General features: G+C 43.9%; 1 protein-coding gene across 1 annotated transcript in view; it reads right to left on the bottom strand.

Moving 5' to 3' along the window:
- Positions 1 to 455: 455 nt before the first annotated feature.
- The window catches only part of LOC134661251 (nuclear hormone receptor FTZ-F1 beta), a 58,286-nt gene continuing 41,032 nt past the window's right edge, over positions 456 to 17,709 (bottom strand). Inside the window, exons 2-17 of the mRNA XM_063517237.1 lie at positions 16,069 to 16,313; positions 14,695 to 14,810; positions 13,403 to 13,529; positions 12,268 to 12,449; positions 11,438 to 11,573; positions 10,888 to 11,023; positions 10,314 to 10,452; positions 7,796 to 7,926; positions 6,763 to 6,974; positions 6,178 to 6,314; positions 5,420 to 5,497; positions 4,603 to 4,827; positions 3,550 to 3,686; positions 2,719 to 2,834; positions 2,094 to 2,248; positions 456 to 601 (exon numbers count right to left, since the gene is read on the bottom strand). Of these exons, the coding sequence (XP_063373307.1) occupies positions 494 to 601; positions 2,094 to 2,248; positions 2,719 to 2,834; positions 3,550 to 3,686; positions 4,603 to 4,827; positions 5,420 to 5,497; positions 6,178 to 6,314; positions 6,763 to 6,974; positions 7,796 to 7,926; positions 10,314 to 10,452; positions 10,888 to 11,023; positions 11,438 to 11,573; positions 12,268 to 12,449; positions 13,403 to 13,529; positions 14,695 to 14,810; positions 16,069 to 16,156 (2,223 nt within the window). The 5' untranslated portion in view covers positions 16,157 to 16,313 and the 3' untranslated portion in view covers positions 456 to 493. The remainder of the gene's footprint in view (positions 602 to 2,093; positions 2,249 to 2,718; positions 2,835 to 3,549; positions 3,687 to 4,602; positions 4,828 to 5,419; positions 5,498 to 6,177; positions 6,315 to 6,762; positions 6,975 to 7,795; positions 7,927 to 10,313; positions 10,453 to 10,887; positions 11,024 to 11,437; positions 11,574 to 12,267; positions 12,450 to 13,402; positions 13,530 to 14,694; positions 14,811 to 16,068; positions 16,314 to 17,709) is intronic.

The following is a 17,709-nucleotide window of genomic DNA, read 5'->3' on the forward strand; positions in this document are numbered from 1 at the left end:
AGTACGAGTTTCTTGCCACTAAGCTACGATTATAGAAAGTATATGAACTACAATCGACTTGTAACTTTCATGAGTCATACTTTCATAATTTTACGGTTTTACTCAAGTATTACTGGTTGTCAAAACTAACGGGTCCCAATACTCCCAATACTCTCCGTGCTTAAAAATGGAGACCTATGGACCTAGCCGAAACTTAAATAATGTATGGAAATTATGACGCCACTTTAACATCGTCTCTGTCATTTTTACTTTTCATTTCATGTATAATTTTGGCAAACCTACCATGAAAATCTACATTTCTTTATCCGCCTAATTCCAATTTTCGTTTATCGCGGTAGGCCCTCCGCTCTCTCCGAAATCTGTCGCACGAAACGTGAGTAAAACCGTAAAGTATAAACTTACACTCGAAATAATCGCATACGATTCTCGCCCCAAAACTCGTACATGTGTACACCTTTAAGGTCCGATATTGAGCAAATACCAGAGTGTAGTGTCAGTGGTCTCCCCTCAGCAGCTCCATCAGCAGGTTGAAGCTGGGACCATCGCCATCTTTGCTTTTGTTTGCCGGGTTCAACATTTCTTTGCCGACTTGCATGAAGAACTGAAATAGGAGAGTTTGGATTAATTTACTGGAGTGGAAATAAATTAGATATCCTTTAGAAAATCAGCTATTTTAAATTTTTAATATGTCTTGTAACGGTGATTATATAAACATCTAGTCCCTTTTCTTGTGAGGCGCGGACTTTCTTAGCTTACATACATAACTTTGACTTTGAAGCGCGAACTTGGCGTGCATGTCGGGCGAGTCCAAAGCCTCAATAAAAATCAGATTTAAAAAAAAATGTCGGGCGAGTGTGGCGTGTATGTATATGTTACCTGCCAAGTGCACTGCAGCTCTGGTATATGCAGCAACAGAATGTGCCGCCGGTTTCTCCGCTTACCGACATAACTTTGACTTTGATGCACGAACTTGGCGTGCATGTCGGGCGAGTGTGGCGTGTGTGTGCGTGTATGTGTGTGTGTTACCTGGCAGGTGCGCTGCAGCTCCGGTATACGCAGCAGCAGCTCGCCGAACTTGGCGGACGTGTTGGGCGAGTGTGGCGTGTATGTGTGTGTGGCAGCTCGCCGAACTTGGCGGGCCTGTCGGGCGAGTGTGGCGTGTATGTGTGTGTGTTACCTGGCAGGTGCGCTGCAGCTCCGGTATACGCAGCAGCAGCTCGCCGAACTTGGCGGACGTGTTGGGCGAGTGTGGCGTGTATGTGTGTGTGGCAGCTCGCCGAACTTGGCGGGCGTGTCGGGCGAGTGTGGCGTGTATGTGTGTGTTACCTGGCAGGTGCGCTGCAGCTCCGGTATACGCAGCAGCAGCTCGCCGAACTTGGCGGACGTGTTGGGCGAGTGTGGCGTGTATGTGTGTGTGGCAGCTCGCCGAACTTGGCGGGCCTGTCGGGCGAGTGTGGCGTGTATGTGTGTGTGTTACCTGGCAGGTGCGCTGCAGCTCCGGTATACGCAGCAACAGCTCTCCGAACTTGGCGGGCGTGACGGGCGAGTGTGTCGTGTATGTGTGTGTGTTACCTGGCAGGTGCGCTACAGCTCCGGTATACGCAGCAGCAGCTCGCCGAACTTGGCGGGCGTGTCGGGCGAGTGTGGCGTGTGTGTGTGTGTGTTACCTGGCAGGTGCGCTGCAGCTCCGGTATACGCAGCAGCACATCGCCGAACTTGGCGGGCATGTCGGGCGAGTGTGGCGTGTATGTGTGTGTGTTACCTGGCAGGTGCGCTGCAGCTCCGGTATACGCAGCAGCAGCTCGCCGAACTTGGCGGGCGAGTGTGTCGTGTATGTGTGTGTGTTACCTGGCAGGTGCGCTGCAGCTCCGGTATACGCAGCAGCAGCTCGCCGAACTTGGCGGGCGAGTGTGGCGTGTATGTGTGTGTGTGTTACCTGGCAGGTGCGCTGCAGCTCCAGTATACGCAGCAGCAGCTCGCCGAATTTGGCGGACGTGTTGGGCGAGTGTGGCGTGTATGTGTGTGTGGCAGCTCGCCGAACTTGGCGGGCGTGTCGGGCGAGTGTGGCGTGTATGTGTGTGTGTGTGTGTTACCTGGCAGGTGCGCTGCAGCTCCGGTATACGCAGCAACAGCTCTCCGAACTTGGCTGGCGTGTCGGGCGAATGGGATGCTGTGTACGCCTGGAGCGCACCCAGCGCCTTCTCTTGCGAAGCGCGGACTTTCTCCGCTTCTCTTAGCTCTGGGGCATCTGAAAAGACAAGTCATTGTTGAAACTGTTTTGTATCGTGTCACGCGACTTACACGCGTACTATTCAAGTTTTAGTACATTGTTGATTGTGTTGGAAAATGCCTGTTTCCACCGAGGTATACATAGTGCTTTTCTCAAACATGTAAGGACATACTGAAATATATTTAGCATACGTTATGTACACATTCGTTCCGCGTAGTTACGCACCGGCAGCAGTCGAACTCGGAGCTTTTGCCTCGGCCTGGCATCTAGGTACCTCGTCAGAAAATGACTTTTCTTCATCCCTCGGCAACAATGTACTATAGGGCTCATTTAGACGGCGCGCGAACTCGTATACGATTTTAGTTTACATTGCGGACCATTGAGGTTACATCAATTCAGCCGACCGATCAAATAACGCAATGTAATGAAACTCGCATGCGAGTTCTCGCACCGTCTAAATGAGTCTTTACTCTCATGAACTCTCTTACCTGAAGTGAGTAACACGATGACCTTGAGGGCCACATACTCGTACCTATCGACCCTTAACCGCCGCAGGTGGTCCGTGAAGCTCAGCATACGCTCTATGCACGGAGTCAGACCCAATCTGGGAACAGATGTCGAAGGTCAGCCTCAACCTCATGTCTACAATAAAGGAATCGTATGAAGTACCCACTTTCTAGCAGTACTACAGTACCATAGAAAAATATAGTAAGAATAGAGTGCTCACTCCATACATCAGTTTTGGTATGAAAAAGACTATTATTTTCGTAGCCGAGACACCTTGCATCGAGTAAGCGGAATTATCAGTACTCACGAAAATTGTATTGAACAACAATTTACAACTAATATTAAAGCAGGAGTTGAAAATAGAGTTCCGGCTAATCCGGTTATAAATATTATTAGCTGAAAATTGTTGAGCATTACACTTTTGGGTCGGTGCAACATCTATTGTCAAGTAGCAGTACTGATAATTCCGCTACTCGATGCTAGATGTCGACTATGAAAATAAACGTCTTTTTGGTACCAAAACTGATGTATGGAGTGAGCACTTTATGTATTTTTTTCTCTATGATACTACAATAGGTACCAGTAGCTCGCACTATTGATCAGTAACAGACGTGTAAACTTAGACTATACTAGCGTCTCGTCCCAGCTTCGTACGGGTTAACAAATTACACACAAACCTTCCTAAAGAATCACTCTATCGATAGGTGAAAACCGCATGAATATCCGTTCAGTATTTCTTGAGTTTATCGCAAACAAACACTCAAAGAGACAGAAGCGGCGGGTGACTTGTTTTATAAGATGTAGTGACTTACTTGGCAGCCTGGTGTAGCGTGATGCCCCTCCCTCCCCCTACCCGCACTTCCCCCGGGGTCCCCACGCCGCGATAGCAGCAAGACAGTACTAGCAGCTCGCACCAACTGTTGATCAGCAAGCAGATCTGGTCGTCGATCTGCAAAGGAATGGATACAGTCAGCAGCAATAGTTGCTAAGCGGGCGAGGTGTTCAAAATAATCTTGACGCGACTTTATTGTTGAGAATAATAATTATGAACACTCGCCCGCTTAAGCTTTGGTTTCCTCCGAAAGCGGTGCCGTCATATAACGGCCGTCTCCATACAAATACTACGACATCCATATTTAGCCGTATTATTTAGTATGGAGACGGCCGCTATATGACCGTGCCGCTATCCTAGGAAAACCGATCTTTAGCCACTTCTGCTGCGGAATGTACTATAAATGCTAATAAACCTCATTTTTTAACCTATGAATTTTATTATTTAATGGAGTGTTATTTCGTGTCTGTTTCTTCCATTCAAAACATAGCGTAGATTGTATTTGACAGAGATTTCAAGGAATTCTACAACCCATTTTAGACTCTTTTGGTGCCGTGAGATTCAAACCCTGCTTTATAAAACTAGTTAAAAAACCATTCCGTGATTCGACATAAATATATGAACCACTCTTACATCACTTGATGGGTTGGATTGTATTGTATACTAGCGACCCGCCCCGCGCGGGTTAACAAATTGTCCAAAAACCTTCCTCTTGAATCACTCTATCTATTAAAAAAACCGCATCAAAATCCGTTGCTTAATTTTAAAGATCTAAGCATACATACAAGCAGACAGACAGGGAAGCGACTTTGTTTTATACTATGTAGTGATGAATGTGAGTCTTAGGGTAACATTCCATTTCTGACCGCAGCTGCACTACTGGTACTGAATGCGTCGCTGTTACTGTCAATTTCCATAGTAAAATTAACAGTAGTGCAGCTGCGGTTGGAAATGGACTGTCACCTTTACTTAACCTAATAGACGTCTCGGCGGTATATTACATAAAATCTTGCACCATTGTAGTGCAAATTACCGAAATATTCTTAAACAGCGGCAGGCTCTTGCACCACTTGACGATCTTGTACAGCCTGTGGTCGGCTATGTTGCACAAGTCTGCCAGGAAGTCGGGGCTCGAGTTCTGGGCCGTGATCCCTGACGCGGCTAGTAGGGGGTTAGCCGAGGGGCTACCCGTAGACTTGCCCAGGCGGTTCAGCTCCGACTCGTTGTATTGCCAGAGATGCTCCACATCCATTATTTCCTGGGGTAAATAAACTTGTATTTAGTAATAATACGTATGTTTACAAGCTTTACTTTTTCTGGATTAACCATGGCACAGAAATACGGATTTTTTTCACGTGTATGGGATATTTTGTTTTTTGATTTGCTTTATATTCAATAAATTTTGTGGTTACACGCTCAGAAGGTAATGTTTTATAAACAAATTTGATTTATTTTCAAAAGAAATGATATTGAATATCGTGAATTACAATGACCGGCACGGCGGTTTACAATGACCGAGTTTGTTGCCGGTCCAATGTTGGGATACCCTCCTCCAATTGAAGGGGGAATTAAATCTTCTCGAGGCAGGGTTGTAGCCGGTGCAGCTTTATTTGACGTTCATAAGCGCATTGTAATATGCCCACTTGAATAAACTATCTTATCTTATCTTACATATTCTAATATTCTGCTGCCATTCATTACTGTACGTAATATCAAGAATACTAAGCGGCAACGCTTTCATATTAAGTTTTATTCAGTAACCCTAACAAGACAGTTAATACTTTAGTTTAGACTTTAGTTCATCTTAGCCACCTTTCCCCTATAGTTGTAGTAAATAAACCAAAAGTTACCTGCAATAACGGGGGAATGTCTGGTGTGAGCCGGCTGTTGCTGGACTCCCCTCGACTGTACGACCCGGGGCCGTTGACCTGTCAACAAAAAACACTATTACTATAAAACATAATTTAAAAAATCTCTAAGGAGTAAATAATGCTTATTTATTCCAACCTGGCCGTTCGTGTCGATGTACAAACAGCAACACTCGTAACTGTACATCGTTGGACCTTATTACAAAACGCATAAGGTCCACCGAGTGCAGTCTGCACGCGCGGCCACGATGCCTCGGACAAGACACGTTTTGACTGAGCGCGCTGCCTCGCGCGGCAATTTCCTGCGAGGCGTCTCAGTCTGTGCGAACTCGCTTAGTGTCCTGACTTTCTACATGTAAGTATTTTTTATACGGGCAAGGGCTCGGATAGTAGTGACCAGTCACAGTGACCCTATCGATACTGCTCCCGAGTATGTGAACGAGCATTGGTACATCGACCTTACCATTAGGACACAAAATCCCACGTAGTAGCATAGCAGTGTCATTACAACTATGGTCTTCTGTAAAGATGTTTGTCCATTTGAGCTCCAGATTCAAGCATGCATCTTTCTTGGTGCCTTTTATGGTCTTGAAATAAGTAAATAATGTAAGGTTAGCGCGATCACGAGGAAATTCCGCGTGAAAAATCTCTCTGTATAGCCCGCGGGCCTCAATCACGAGGCATTACGCTGTCGTAATGCCTCGTGAGGCACTCGCGAGATGCCTCGTTAATTAACTTACGCAAGTGAGGCTCGAGGCGTGGCGTAGTGTAGGAGGGACGGGTGCGGATAGTAGAGACCCGGTCGACACTGCTCCTGATAGTGTGTATGAGCATTGGTACGTCGAGCGGCCGCCTCGTGTTCGATCTTCTCTTATGGCTGGAAACAAACAAAGTTGTTAGAAATTTGAAGTTTAACCGTGCGTCACGCCTGTCGTGTGCGGCGCGTTTTAGTACACCTTGCTGTCGGAGTTGTCTGATACACAAAGATTGATATTGGGCTGTATCCGCGCGCGTTAGTTAACGTCTTTGACGGTGAAAGGGTTAAACACTGAAGTACAGAAGATTTTCTCGCCTAATTTTGACGTTAAGGTACCTATTCAAGTTGGTCGTTACTTCTTTATCATTTCGCAATACTTTGTAAAGAATCCAAATTTCAGCTAACTACATATATCCACTTACTCGTTGAAGATTACAGATCTGCTGACCCTTACCGGGATTTGAATCAAACACCAAAAGTACGAGTATCATTGGATTTATTAAGTTAAAACACATCATTCAACCACTGGGATAAAAATAAAAGTGCATGAGTAATTTTAGTGCCTTACCTTCCAGCTTCATCCCAGTGCCGAGGCACTTGTCGAATCGACACGCGGGGCACTTTTTCCTCGTGGCCACGGTGACCGGACAGCTGCCGCCGCGCAGACACATGTAGTTCTTTCTGTTTTGGACGGTCCGCTTGAAAAAGCCTTTGCAGGACTCGCAGGAGAATATGCCGTAGTGGAAACCGCTGATTTTGTCGCCGCATATGGGGCAGGGGCTGTAAGGAAAGAAACCATCAGCAACCAGAATAGGGTATTTAATTTTTTTTATGAGTGGTATCAGTCGATCAGGTTTGTTTTCAGGATCAAATGTCTGTATCGGACCCATTGTCTTAAAGCAATACAAAAGTCACAAATGATGGTCAAAGTCTGGCACCCGCACTTTACTGGCGAAACGCTTCTAAGAAAATGGCAATACATCGTGACGTCACCATGAAACGTTAGAAGCCGTTTCGATGTATGGAAATCAAAGTGATGCTTTCTAAAACTGACGTGTCGCGGTCTGGGCCCGAACCTGGACCGTTCTAGCGTGAGCCATGGTAAACGAATTTAATGGAGACATCGAAGCTAGTTTGTGTAGAACTAGCTGAACGCATGTTACATGGCGACCCTGCCCTTTACCTGTTAATGAGCTGCTGCCTGCTGATGCCCTGGTGGTGGTGTAGACGGTCTTCGCCTGTATCCTCGTCGTCGGCCGGCGACGCGGGGAACACGGGGTTCTGTTCCCGGTAGAGGCGTTACATGGCGACCGTGCCCTTTACCTGTTAATGAGCTGCTGCCTGCTAATGCCTTGGTGGTGGTGTAGACGGTCTTCGCCTGTATCCTCCTCTTGGCCGGCGACGCGGGGAACATGGGGTTCTGTTCTCGGTAGAAGCGTTACATGGCGACCGTGCCCTTTACCTGTTAATGAGCTGCTGCCTACTGATGCCCTGGTGGTGGTGTAGACGGTCTTCGCCTGTATCCCCGTCTTGGCCGGCGACGCGGGGAACACGGTGTTCTGTTCCCGGTAGAGTCGTTACATGGCGACCGTGCCCTTTACCTGTTAATGAGCTGCTGCCTACTGATGCCCTGGTGGTGGTGTAGACGGTCTTCGCCTGTATCCTCGTCGTCGGCCGGCGACGCGGGGAACACGGGATTCTGTTCTCGGTAGAGGACGTGCGGATGCCGACTCTGAAACGGTTTCAATGTAGTGTTATTTTATGGCGTTTCCTGACAAATTTTCTACTGGTGTTTTTTTTCCTATCTCTGATACAATTATAGGTATTACCTACCATATAACTGCTACTAGCCAATGATGTTAATATGGAGAGGTTATACTTACTCATACATAAGAAGCACCAAAAGATACTTCCATAATAATCATCAAATGTTGAAATAATGCTTCAATTTGTTACACTATTTCAAATTGTCATTTCTAAAAACGTCATAAATCATAATTAGGGTAGGTTCTTCTATTTTCTGTTTATTACAGTACGTATTACTGGTTATATTCTCTTTTATTACAGTCGCATAACCTTACGTCGCCATCCGGTCAGCCAAAGAGTCAACTAAGTATGCGGTCAGCCCTGACGAACGCAACTTTTTATTTACGGAGCTTTAGAAAAAGCCTCCGAATACTAGCCGAGCCCGACAGCTGCATTTAGCTACTGCTTAGCCTCCTGAGACCCAGAAGCATTTGTTTTGTTTTTGAATTTGGAATCCTTAGTTACTCAATGAAAGTTCAAAATATTTTTGGAATATGTACAAAAATTTGTACGCGTACTTAGGGAGGATAAGGAATGTTTATACATAAATAAAAAGTTTCGTTTGCAACAATTTCGCTTCCTGGCATACTTTGTTCGTCTTTCGCTTTAGATTGAATGAAACTTATAAATCGCATGGTCAGCTATCAGTATGTGTAAGGAATTATATTTGATTAATAATGAGTGAGCAAATCTTGGAAACAATGTACCCCAAATAAAGCATTGTTGTATGATCTGGGACGTGGGCACCTCACAGACAGACGAAACATCCAACTATTTAAACGAACAGTTGGTATTCTACCTATCAGTACATCCTACTATGGTCCACCATGTAAAATAATGCCAAGGAAATATGGATGACTTCCTTTTGTTTCAAGACCGAACGAAACAAAAGAAACGCAACTCTGCTCGAATTGAAAAAGGTTTTAAATTACATTGAAGGAAAGTATACTACGGATAGGACCGAGGGCCTTACGAGGATATTTTACATCATACAATATTATTGAAGTGAAAACTTCTTTAGCGGCGCTGTGCACTTTTTTTTGATGGGGTAAAAATGTTAAACTCGCGAGAGCGTAAGACGTGTCATTGAGTTTTCACTTCTGTCGGCACTCCCGGAGTGCAACCCGTTTTTAGTCTAGGAACTGTCTAACCGTATGGGTTACCATAACACACCAATAAAATTAGTCTCATACCATTCGAGAAATGGGCCCTAAGGGTAGCGATACGGTAGTCCGGAATTGCGCATTCGAACCCTGTCTGTTTATACCTATCAGTTTAACCAGATTCATTAATGAATGAATATGAGATGTGAAAAACCGCTGGTGGCCTAGCGGTAAGAGCATGCAATCCGGAGGTAGCGGGTTCGAACCCCGGCTCGTACCAATGAGTTTTTCGGTACTTATGTACAAAATATCATTTGATATTTACCAGTCGCTTTTCGGTAAAGGAAAACATCGTGAGGAAACCGGACTAATCGCAATACGGGCCTAGTCTACCCTCTGGGTTGGAAGGTCAGATGGCAGTCGCTTTCGTAAAAGCTAGTGCCCACGCCAATTACTGGGATTAGTTGCCAAGCGGACCCCAGGCTCCCATGAGCCGTGGCAAAATGCTGGGACAACGCGAGGGAGATGATGAGATGTGAAAAGTCTACGACATATTCTAGTATTTCAGTGAAACATTATCGTCCATAATCGAATTTCGTAATAGGCAACATAAATACACACAAAATAAACAACACAACACTATCACAAACTAAAATAAATATGTAATAAATAAAATAAATAACAAATTTATAAAATAGTATTTAAATCGCTCAAGCATTTATTTTGTGAGAAATATGAATTAAGAAATAAAATTGGCACATAATATTATGTAATAAAGTATGCATTTTCATTTCATAGAACAAAATCTACAATCGCTGGTGCATAATTTTGCATAAAAAATTATATAATAATTTTATTTGCATTGTGTTATAGCTACATAGTTAGTTAGTAAAAAAATCGCTTTGCTGTAGGTATTTATGGGTACAGTAATTTATGGGTTCTAGCCACAGACAAGACATCCTCCAGACTGAGCATAGTAGCGCTACCCCCTCTGCCACAAATATACGGTAGTTTTACTCCATTTTCGAGTCAAAGTGTCTTTGTGTGACGTCCGTGTCTTTGAACGGACCAATCACGACACGGGACTCGCTCACCTCGTCCCCCGCACCCCAGTATTTTTGGCAGCATCGGTTTCATGAAATAATTGCTCTAAACTCCGTCTAGAGGATTCGTAGTTTATGGGTTCTAGCAAAATTGGACATTCCATTACCTGGACAGGTGAGTGTGTGGGTGAGAACTCCGAGCTGTAAGAGTAACAGGAAGAGTGCGATGCGTCGCTGTTGTTGCGAGAAAGAGACGGGGTGTAGTGCCGCGACGCTCGCGGACTGGCCGACGGGCTGCTGTAGACACTGGAAACAAATGAATGTCAAATAGGTATAGTGCGTCAAAGGACTGTCTTATTTCAAACATAGACAGAGAGTCATACTATCTTTGTCTAACACTAGTACTAGAGTCGGACCAAAAAAAGTCTGCAGCGGATTTGATAGCCCACGCAGTGCAAGTGTCATTTATACGTCATAATTTCATAGAAGTTTGACGTTTAAAATAACACTTGCACTGCGTGGGCTATCAAATCCGCTGCAGACTATTCTTGGTCTGACTCTAGCACCCAAAAGAAAAGGATGAGTATAGTTTTTTTTGTTCCTATTTACTTAGTTTATTTAGGTACTTATATAAAATATTATAAATATTTATGTGTATATGTTTTAAAGAGTGGTCCAGGAGAACGTAACCATGGCAACGAGTGACAAGAAAAAGTTGATGGGGCATGGTGGTAGCCTTACCTGTGTGTGTACATGGAATGGACGGCGGAGTCCGTGCTGGCGCTGGACTGGACCCGCGGCAGTCTGCCCAGCAGTGGGGAGCCGTGGAGAGCGCCCAGCAACTTGTCCATGCCCACTGACGGCTCGCATTTTAGCTCTGAAAGGAGACATGATATTGACGACTTGTAGGTATTCTTCATGGGGTCAAAAATATTGATAGCTAATTTATAAACCAAAACAATATATATTGACCATTTACGAAACCGCACAATAAACTGCACTTTCTGCATAAATAAGTGTTTAAAAAATTACATCATTAAATTTTGAGGTAGGTATCTACTAGAATTCGTATTCCACGTGAAATCATAATGTCAGGCCAAGCGCGCACTACGATTTTTAGTCGTGCGATAATTTTGTCGTAGAAATGCACCGTATGTGTTTATATGTCAGCATATACGACAAAAATATATGTAGGTATTACAGCGCGATTCTAAAATCGTGTCGCAAAAATTAAAATTAGTGCGCGCTTGGCCATACATTTGGTGTAGATACGGGGATAGTCGGTGCTCACCTGACAACTCTCGACTCTCCTTCTTGATGGTGAGGTTCTGTATCTCCCCTGGAGGCTGCGGCATCAGCTGGGCCTCCATCTTGGCTACGGGGGACGAAGGGCGACGCAGCGGGGCGCTTTCCGTGACCACCGATATCTGAAGCAAATAGGTTCATTATTAAAACTTTTCTATAACAATTACAGGTGATACTTTCCATAGAAAACGAAGCTCCGGGGGCTCCGGCCCGGGCATTGCCCGGTCTAACGTGACTCATCCTTTATTCATCATCGCTAAACGTTCCACTGATGACATCACAAGACGGTTTGCCAAATGCAGATTGTGGTGTTCACAGATATAAAATTTTTTTCTCAGATGTAATTGGTATCTCCCGAAAAATTGTTTTTGACGGCAACTCCGGGCATGAGTAGAAAGGCGTCTACATGATATTCCCTGGTCCCTATTTTTTCCATAATTACATAGTGTAAACGTCTTATTAGACGCGTGGTGGGCATAGTACGGTCCGCGGGCCAACTCCGACCCGCGAAAGCATTTCCATCCGTCGGTCATTCGAATTAATTAAAATATGGACCGCAAAATAATAAAAAATCATTTGTGCTGCAATTCTGTCTGTGTGTATATGGGTGTGAGGTCCAACACATGTTGGTCGTCCAGGCTTTGGAACTGCTCCGTTTTTAGAGGTTATGGTGATTTTGTTGTCTTTCTTACCACCTGACCTTCCAACCAAAAAGAGCCTTTAGTTGGTGTTTCATGCTTTGCTGCTCTATCTTCAGTTCCTAAGACTAGAAAATTCCAAACTAGAGCTAGATTTTAGGTGAGTAGAATTCCTTACCCGGTTCATACTAAGACTCCTCTGATGTGGCTGTATGGGCGTGTACTTGAGGTCCAGAACGCGTTGGTCGTCCAGGCTTTGAAACTGCTCCGTTTTGAGAGGCTCCTGCTTTATGGTGACGTTGCGGAGGGTGTCTATGGAGTCCCGAGACGATTGTAGGTCCGGTGAGCTGCATGGGTCGTCTGGAAATAATGTAGGAGGTTATTCAGAATCGTTGGAATTGATAAAAGTCTAACTCTTTTAGGGTCACTTGCACCATCCCACTAACCCGAGAATAAGAGGTTAAACCGTTAACCCAATGTCAAATTGTACTGTTAACCATGGTAACTCCAGGTTTAACCGGTTAACCCCGGGTTAGTGGCGCTTATTCATAAAACTTAGTAACCTCTTGCAAACGTCTGTTAAATTTTGTTATTTTCTAACAAACAGAAATGTCAACGGTTTGTTAGATTTGACAAGTTAATTACGTTATCCCCTAATCTGTGGGAAAGCCCGTTTCATGCCCGTTTATATCTCCGAGTATTTTCGTAAATAAAGGAAAGTAGGACCCAGATATGGTTCATTTTCCCTTTTACCTTCAACAATATTTAGAACCGAGTTAAAAATTTAGTATGTACTAGTTTATTATGTCAAAAACATGATAGAGATAGAGATAGAGATCTTTATTTGCATACCATTGTATAGATGTTACATACATGGACCCTGGAAAGGGTGTATTATACATGCAGAAGTGAAATTCTCCTAAACAGCGATGCAACATTTGTTACGTTGCAATATTTGCATGAGAGGTTAAAACAAATGATGAACCTTAACTGAGTCGCTTGACTTCAAACTCGAGTAAATCCATCTGTCAGAGTATGCGATTTTGGTATTTAGTCAAGGTTGAATAGGGTAGATATTTGCTGAGAGGTTCGAATGGGTTTACCCGAGTTTGAAGTTAAGCGACACAACTAGCCATTGCTGCAAAATTCCAAGTTGCGGTCCAAGTTGGTACCGGCCAAGATGTTCACGATACAACACGTACGTCTGAACACGTACTCTACCGCCTGGTAAAAGAGGCGTGTTCATATATTTGTGAGCACCTTGCCCGCTCCGATATATCTAATGGCGACTGTACGAGTGTGACTATAATTACTCATGTTGACGCTGGTGTCTATGACCATTTCGGAGTCAGACAGCTCTCCTTCCCAGGACATGGGCCTCTCCGTGTCCCCTGGCTCATGTCCGCTGGACGACCGCTTCTTCTTGTTACGCATGTTTACCTGTAAACAAATATGAACTTTAACCTTTTCGACGCCGTGTCAAACAAAAGCGGTCACTCAGACGCCACGACACCGAAGTGTCAAAACTGAAATTGAGCTTTATACATATGCACGTAGGTCTATGTTGCTCTGTGGTCTGTGACGGATTATTCCGTCGTTGTCGTTGGACCTGCGGTTCGGATATAATCCATCGTTGGCGTCGAAAAGGTTATAGCCGATTTACATTCTCGTGCGAGCCACGAGCCGAGCAGCGAGCCAAGCCACGAGACGCGAGTGTAAGCGGTGGGCTCGTGGCTCGTAAGCTCATCGAGCTAATATAATTTAAACACTAACGGCACGACATAACATTTATAACCGAAAGACAAGCCGAACGCGAGTGTGTCGAGGCGAGCCACGCGCCGCGAATGTAAATCGGCAGTTAGAGTGACATCCCATATCGGAATTCATCTATAAAGGAGATGAAACAAGTGTCGAAAGTCGCGTACAAAGGCTGAGTCAGTTGACGACTTCTGCGCAATCGAACTATACTGAGACTAGTATGAGTTATGAGATGAGTAGATACTTTTACGATTTCAGAACAAATGAGTAGCGTTAGACCAAGAAAATTCTGCAACTATTTTGATAGTGATAGCATACGTAGTTCAAGTGTTATTTATACGTAGTAGTAGTACCTAATCACTTTATTGTACACAACACAACACAGGTTTACGAAAATAAATTACAGTAATGGAAGTACAAAGGCGATCTTATCCCGATAAGGGATCGCTTCAAGCTAACCTTCGGCCATAATTTTATAGAAGTTTGACGCCTAAAATAACACTTGCACTGCTTGTCTTGGTCTAGCTTTGTTAATGCAAAGTGACACGCCTGACATGTGCTTTTCTGCCGCAGCTATACTCTGGCCTAAATCGTACGTATACTCTCGTCATATTGTTTAGATAATTTTGGCGACATTGCTAAGCTACGTAACATTCAGTAAGTGGACGCTCGAGTTGGGCGTGCAGCGGGGCGGGGCGTGCGGCGTGCATGTTAAACAAATGCAAACGTATAGGAGCGGCCTTAGTGCACGCTGCTCAAATCCCTTGGGAGCTCGACGCCACGCTGCACGCCCCGCCGAACGCTCCGCTTCGAGCGTCCACTCAAGCCTTACACTAAGGTATATTACCTCGTACTGGTGTTGCGAGAAGTCGATCTTCGATATCTCAGCGTCTGTAGAGTCCTCATCGTGGGGGTCCGAGGATACGCTGATTCGCACCCCGCTCGAGCTATACGAGAATTGACCTGCGATGATAACATAACCTTAAAATACACACACATCTTAACAATTTGTCTAAGTTAAATGTACAGTGAAATAACGGGTATTTATTCAACCCATGGTCATATATATAATGTAAGGTGAATATTTAAGCGGCCCACAGATTACCAGTTCGCCGGACGATGTCTGCCTGTCAGTTAAACGCATAAGGTGACAGTTTCGAATAACTGACAGGCTATCGTCCGGCGGACTGGTAATCAGACCCTTTAGGTCATACTGCAAAATAAAATGTTGACGTAGAGACATGTGTAACATAAAAAACAACGACATATACGGCTACCACGAGCTTAGCTTGGCACGAGCCGACATATTCGCTAACGTGTGCGTAACTCACTTTATATATACCTACATCTCGCTCGCACTTATGTCAGTACACGCTAGCGAATAAGTCAGTGTCATGTCATGTCAGTGACAAGCTCGTGGTAAGGCTACTGATAGCCGAAATGTTTAGCTACGTTTTAACCTATTCTCTTGATGAAACGTTTGGAAATCTGCAATTACAAAGTTTGCGTGATATTAATAAATATTTTTACACACAAAACAAATATGTTAAGTAAACTTTTGATCGCTTAATGTTCCGTAGTGAAGTTGTTAAGTCAATAACATGTGCCGTGAAACGTTAAGCGACCGGCCAATAAGTTTGATGGCCGTCTAGCCGCTCAAACGAACTTCGTTAACTTCGCAGACGGGTTCGGTTGACAATAGCTGTATACGTAGACATATAGATATGTCTGCCAGACAGATCTGTCAATGTAAGGCGGGTTATATGGCACACATCGTGCTTTTCCCCCCAAATGTAAAAGAAGTGTGCAAGAGGAAAGCCATCATGCACGTATGTGAACATTTAATGAGTGCGAAAGAGGATGAAAAAAACGTGACCACTTTTGAGCTTCATAGCGTCCGCTAGCGGCCACTTGAATGTACCAAAACATACGGTTAGCCAACTGTGTTATAAGTTATAAGCTGTATTATAGTGGGAGTTAGGCATAGGTGTGTGCCGGAGTTTTGACGAAATACGCATCTGTTACATGTGTAGAACAGACTTAATTTTTTTTAAAGCTTAGAAACAAATTAAAAGAGGAAAAGTTCACTGTCTTCGGTCGGTGGCACTTGAACCCACGACCACCGGATCACTAGCCCGGTGCTCTTCCAGACGGACGAGCTCAGACGAGCTACCAAGACCATACCCAATACAGCGAATATTTCCACCATTTTTTTTCTTACCATTACTCGTTTCCGGCCCGGACATACTGATCGTCGTCACAGACACATGCCCCCCCTCCACTTTAACCGCCTCCCCCTCAGTCGCCATCACTATTCAAACTACAAAAATCTTCCAAAAATACTCTCAAAAACGTCTATGAAAAATATCTCTCCGTGGCATCTTTCTTGTACTGTGTAAGGCAGGTTGCAGTCTTCGTTTTGTTACATGGTGTCACGAGGGATGGCTATATGTCGGCATTGTGAGGCTGGAAAGAGAGAAAAACTAATTAAGTCACATGGAATCTCACATAAACTAAATAGTGTGGCATGTAATATGGGTAATTATTAGGGTTCCGTAGCCAAATGGCAAAAAACGGAACCCTTATAGATTCGTCATGTCTGTCTGTCTGTCTGTCCGTCTGTCTGTCCGTCCGTATGTCACAGCCACTTTTCTCCGAAACTATAAGAACTATACTGTTGAAACTTGGTAAGTAGATGTATTCTGTGAACCGCATTAAGATTTTCACACAAAAATAGAAAAAAAACAATAAATTTTTGGGGTTCCCCATACTTCGAACTGAAACTCAAAAAATTTTTTTCATCAAACCCATACGTGTGGGGTATCTATGGATAGGTCTTCAAAAATGATATTGAGGTTTCTAATATCATTTTTTTCTAAACTGAATAGTTTGCGCGAGAGACACTTCCAAAGTGGTAAAATGTGTGTAACTTCTGTAACTTCTAAAATAAGAGAATGATAAAACTAAAAAAAATATATGATGTACATTACCATGTAAACTTCCACCGAAAATTGGTTTGAACGAGATCTAGTAAGTAGTTTTTTTTTATACGTCATAAATCGCCTAAATACGGAACCCTTCATGGGCGAGTCCGACTCGCACTTGGCCGCTTTTTCATAGCACAAGCGTAGAAGTCAAACTAAGGTAACTTTGCGCCGATTTGTACAGAACAAAGTGCGGAAATGTCACGACATAGCCACACCATGTCATTGCGACTCTAACATCCTCATCGGAATGAATCTTATTTATTTTAATCTTTTCAAAAGGAGGAGGTTCACATAATTCGGGATGTGGGTCTAAATACTCTAAATAGTTTAAAAGATTCCTATAAGAAGACTGATTTTACCTATTTAGACATGAATGTTTGTAATATTAATATGCCAACCCTAATTTTCAATGAATTTCAACATTCATCCTGCCAACATTTTGGAATTCCTGTCATTTCCTAGACAATCGTTTCTCCAATAACCCTATAAACTTTTATCTAGCTTCTTGTGGTTAGTTGAGGTTTTGAATTAATTTGGTTTGATTTTGTTTGATATTTTACGGTTAGTATTTTCCTTGCGTTGCGTTAGTGAGGTGAATTTTTTTGTGTTCCACTCGAAAGCCCGCCCCGCAACGCTCAAGATTCCACTTTTCGAAACACTCGCTACGGTTCGGTTTTGGAATCTTTCGCTTGCACGATCAATATTAACACGAGCGGTTAAACAACAAATTTGCCCCCTTGTAAAACAAATATTCAATAAAGTTTTTTCTAATTACCGTTCAGGGTGTAGGTATATTTAGATTATATCGAAATATCCGTCTACCAACCCGTCACACGTTTGTATTCAGAGCTTTCGACACTGTTTGTACACGTATG

This window comes from Cydia amplana, chromosome Z, assembly GCF_948474715.1.
Source record: "Cydia amplana chromosome Z, ilCydAmpl1.1, whole genome shotgun sequence".
Classification (NCBI taxonomy): domain Eukaryota; kingdom Metazoa; phylum Arthropoda; class Insecta; order Lepidoptera; family Tortricidae; genus Cydia; species Cydia amplana.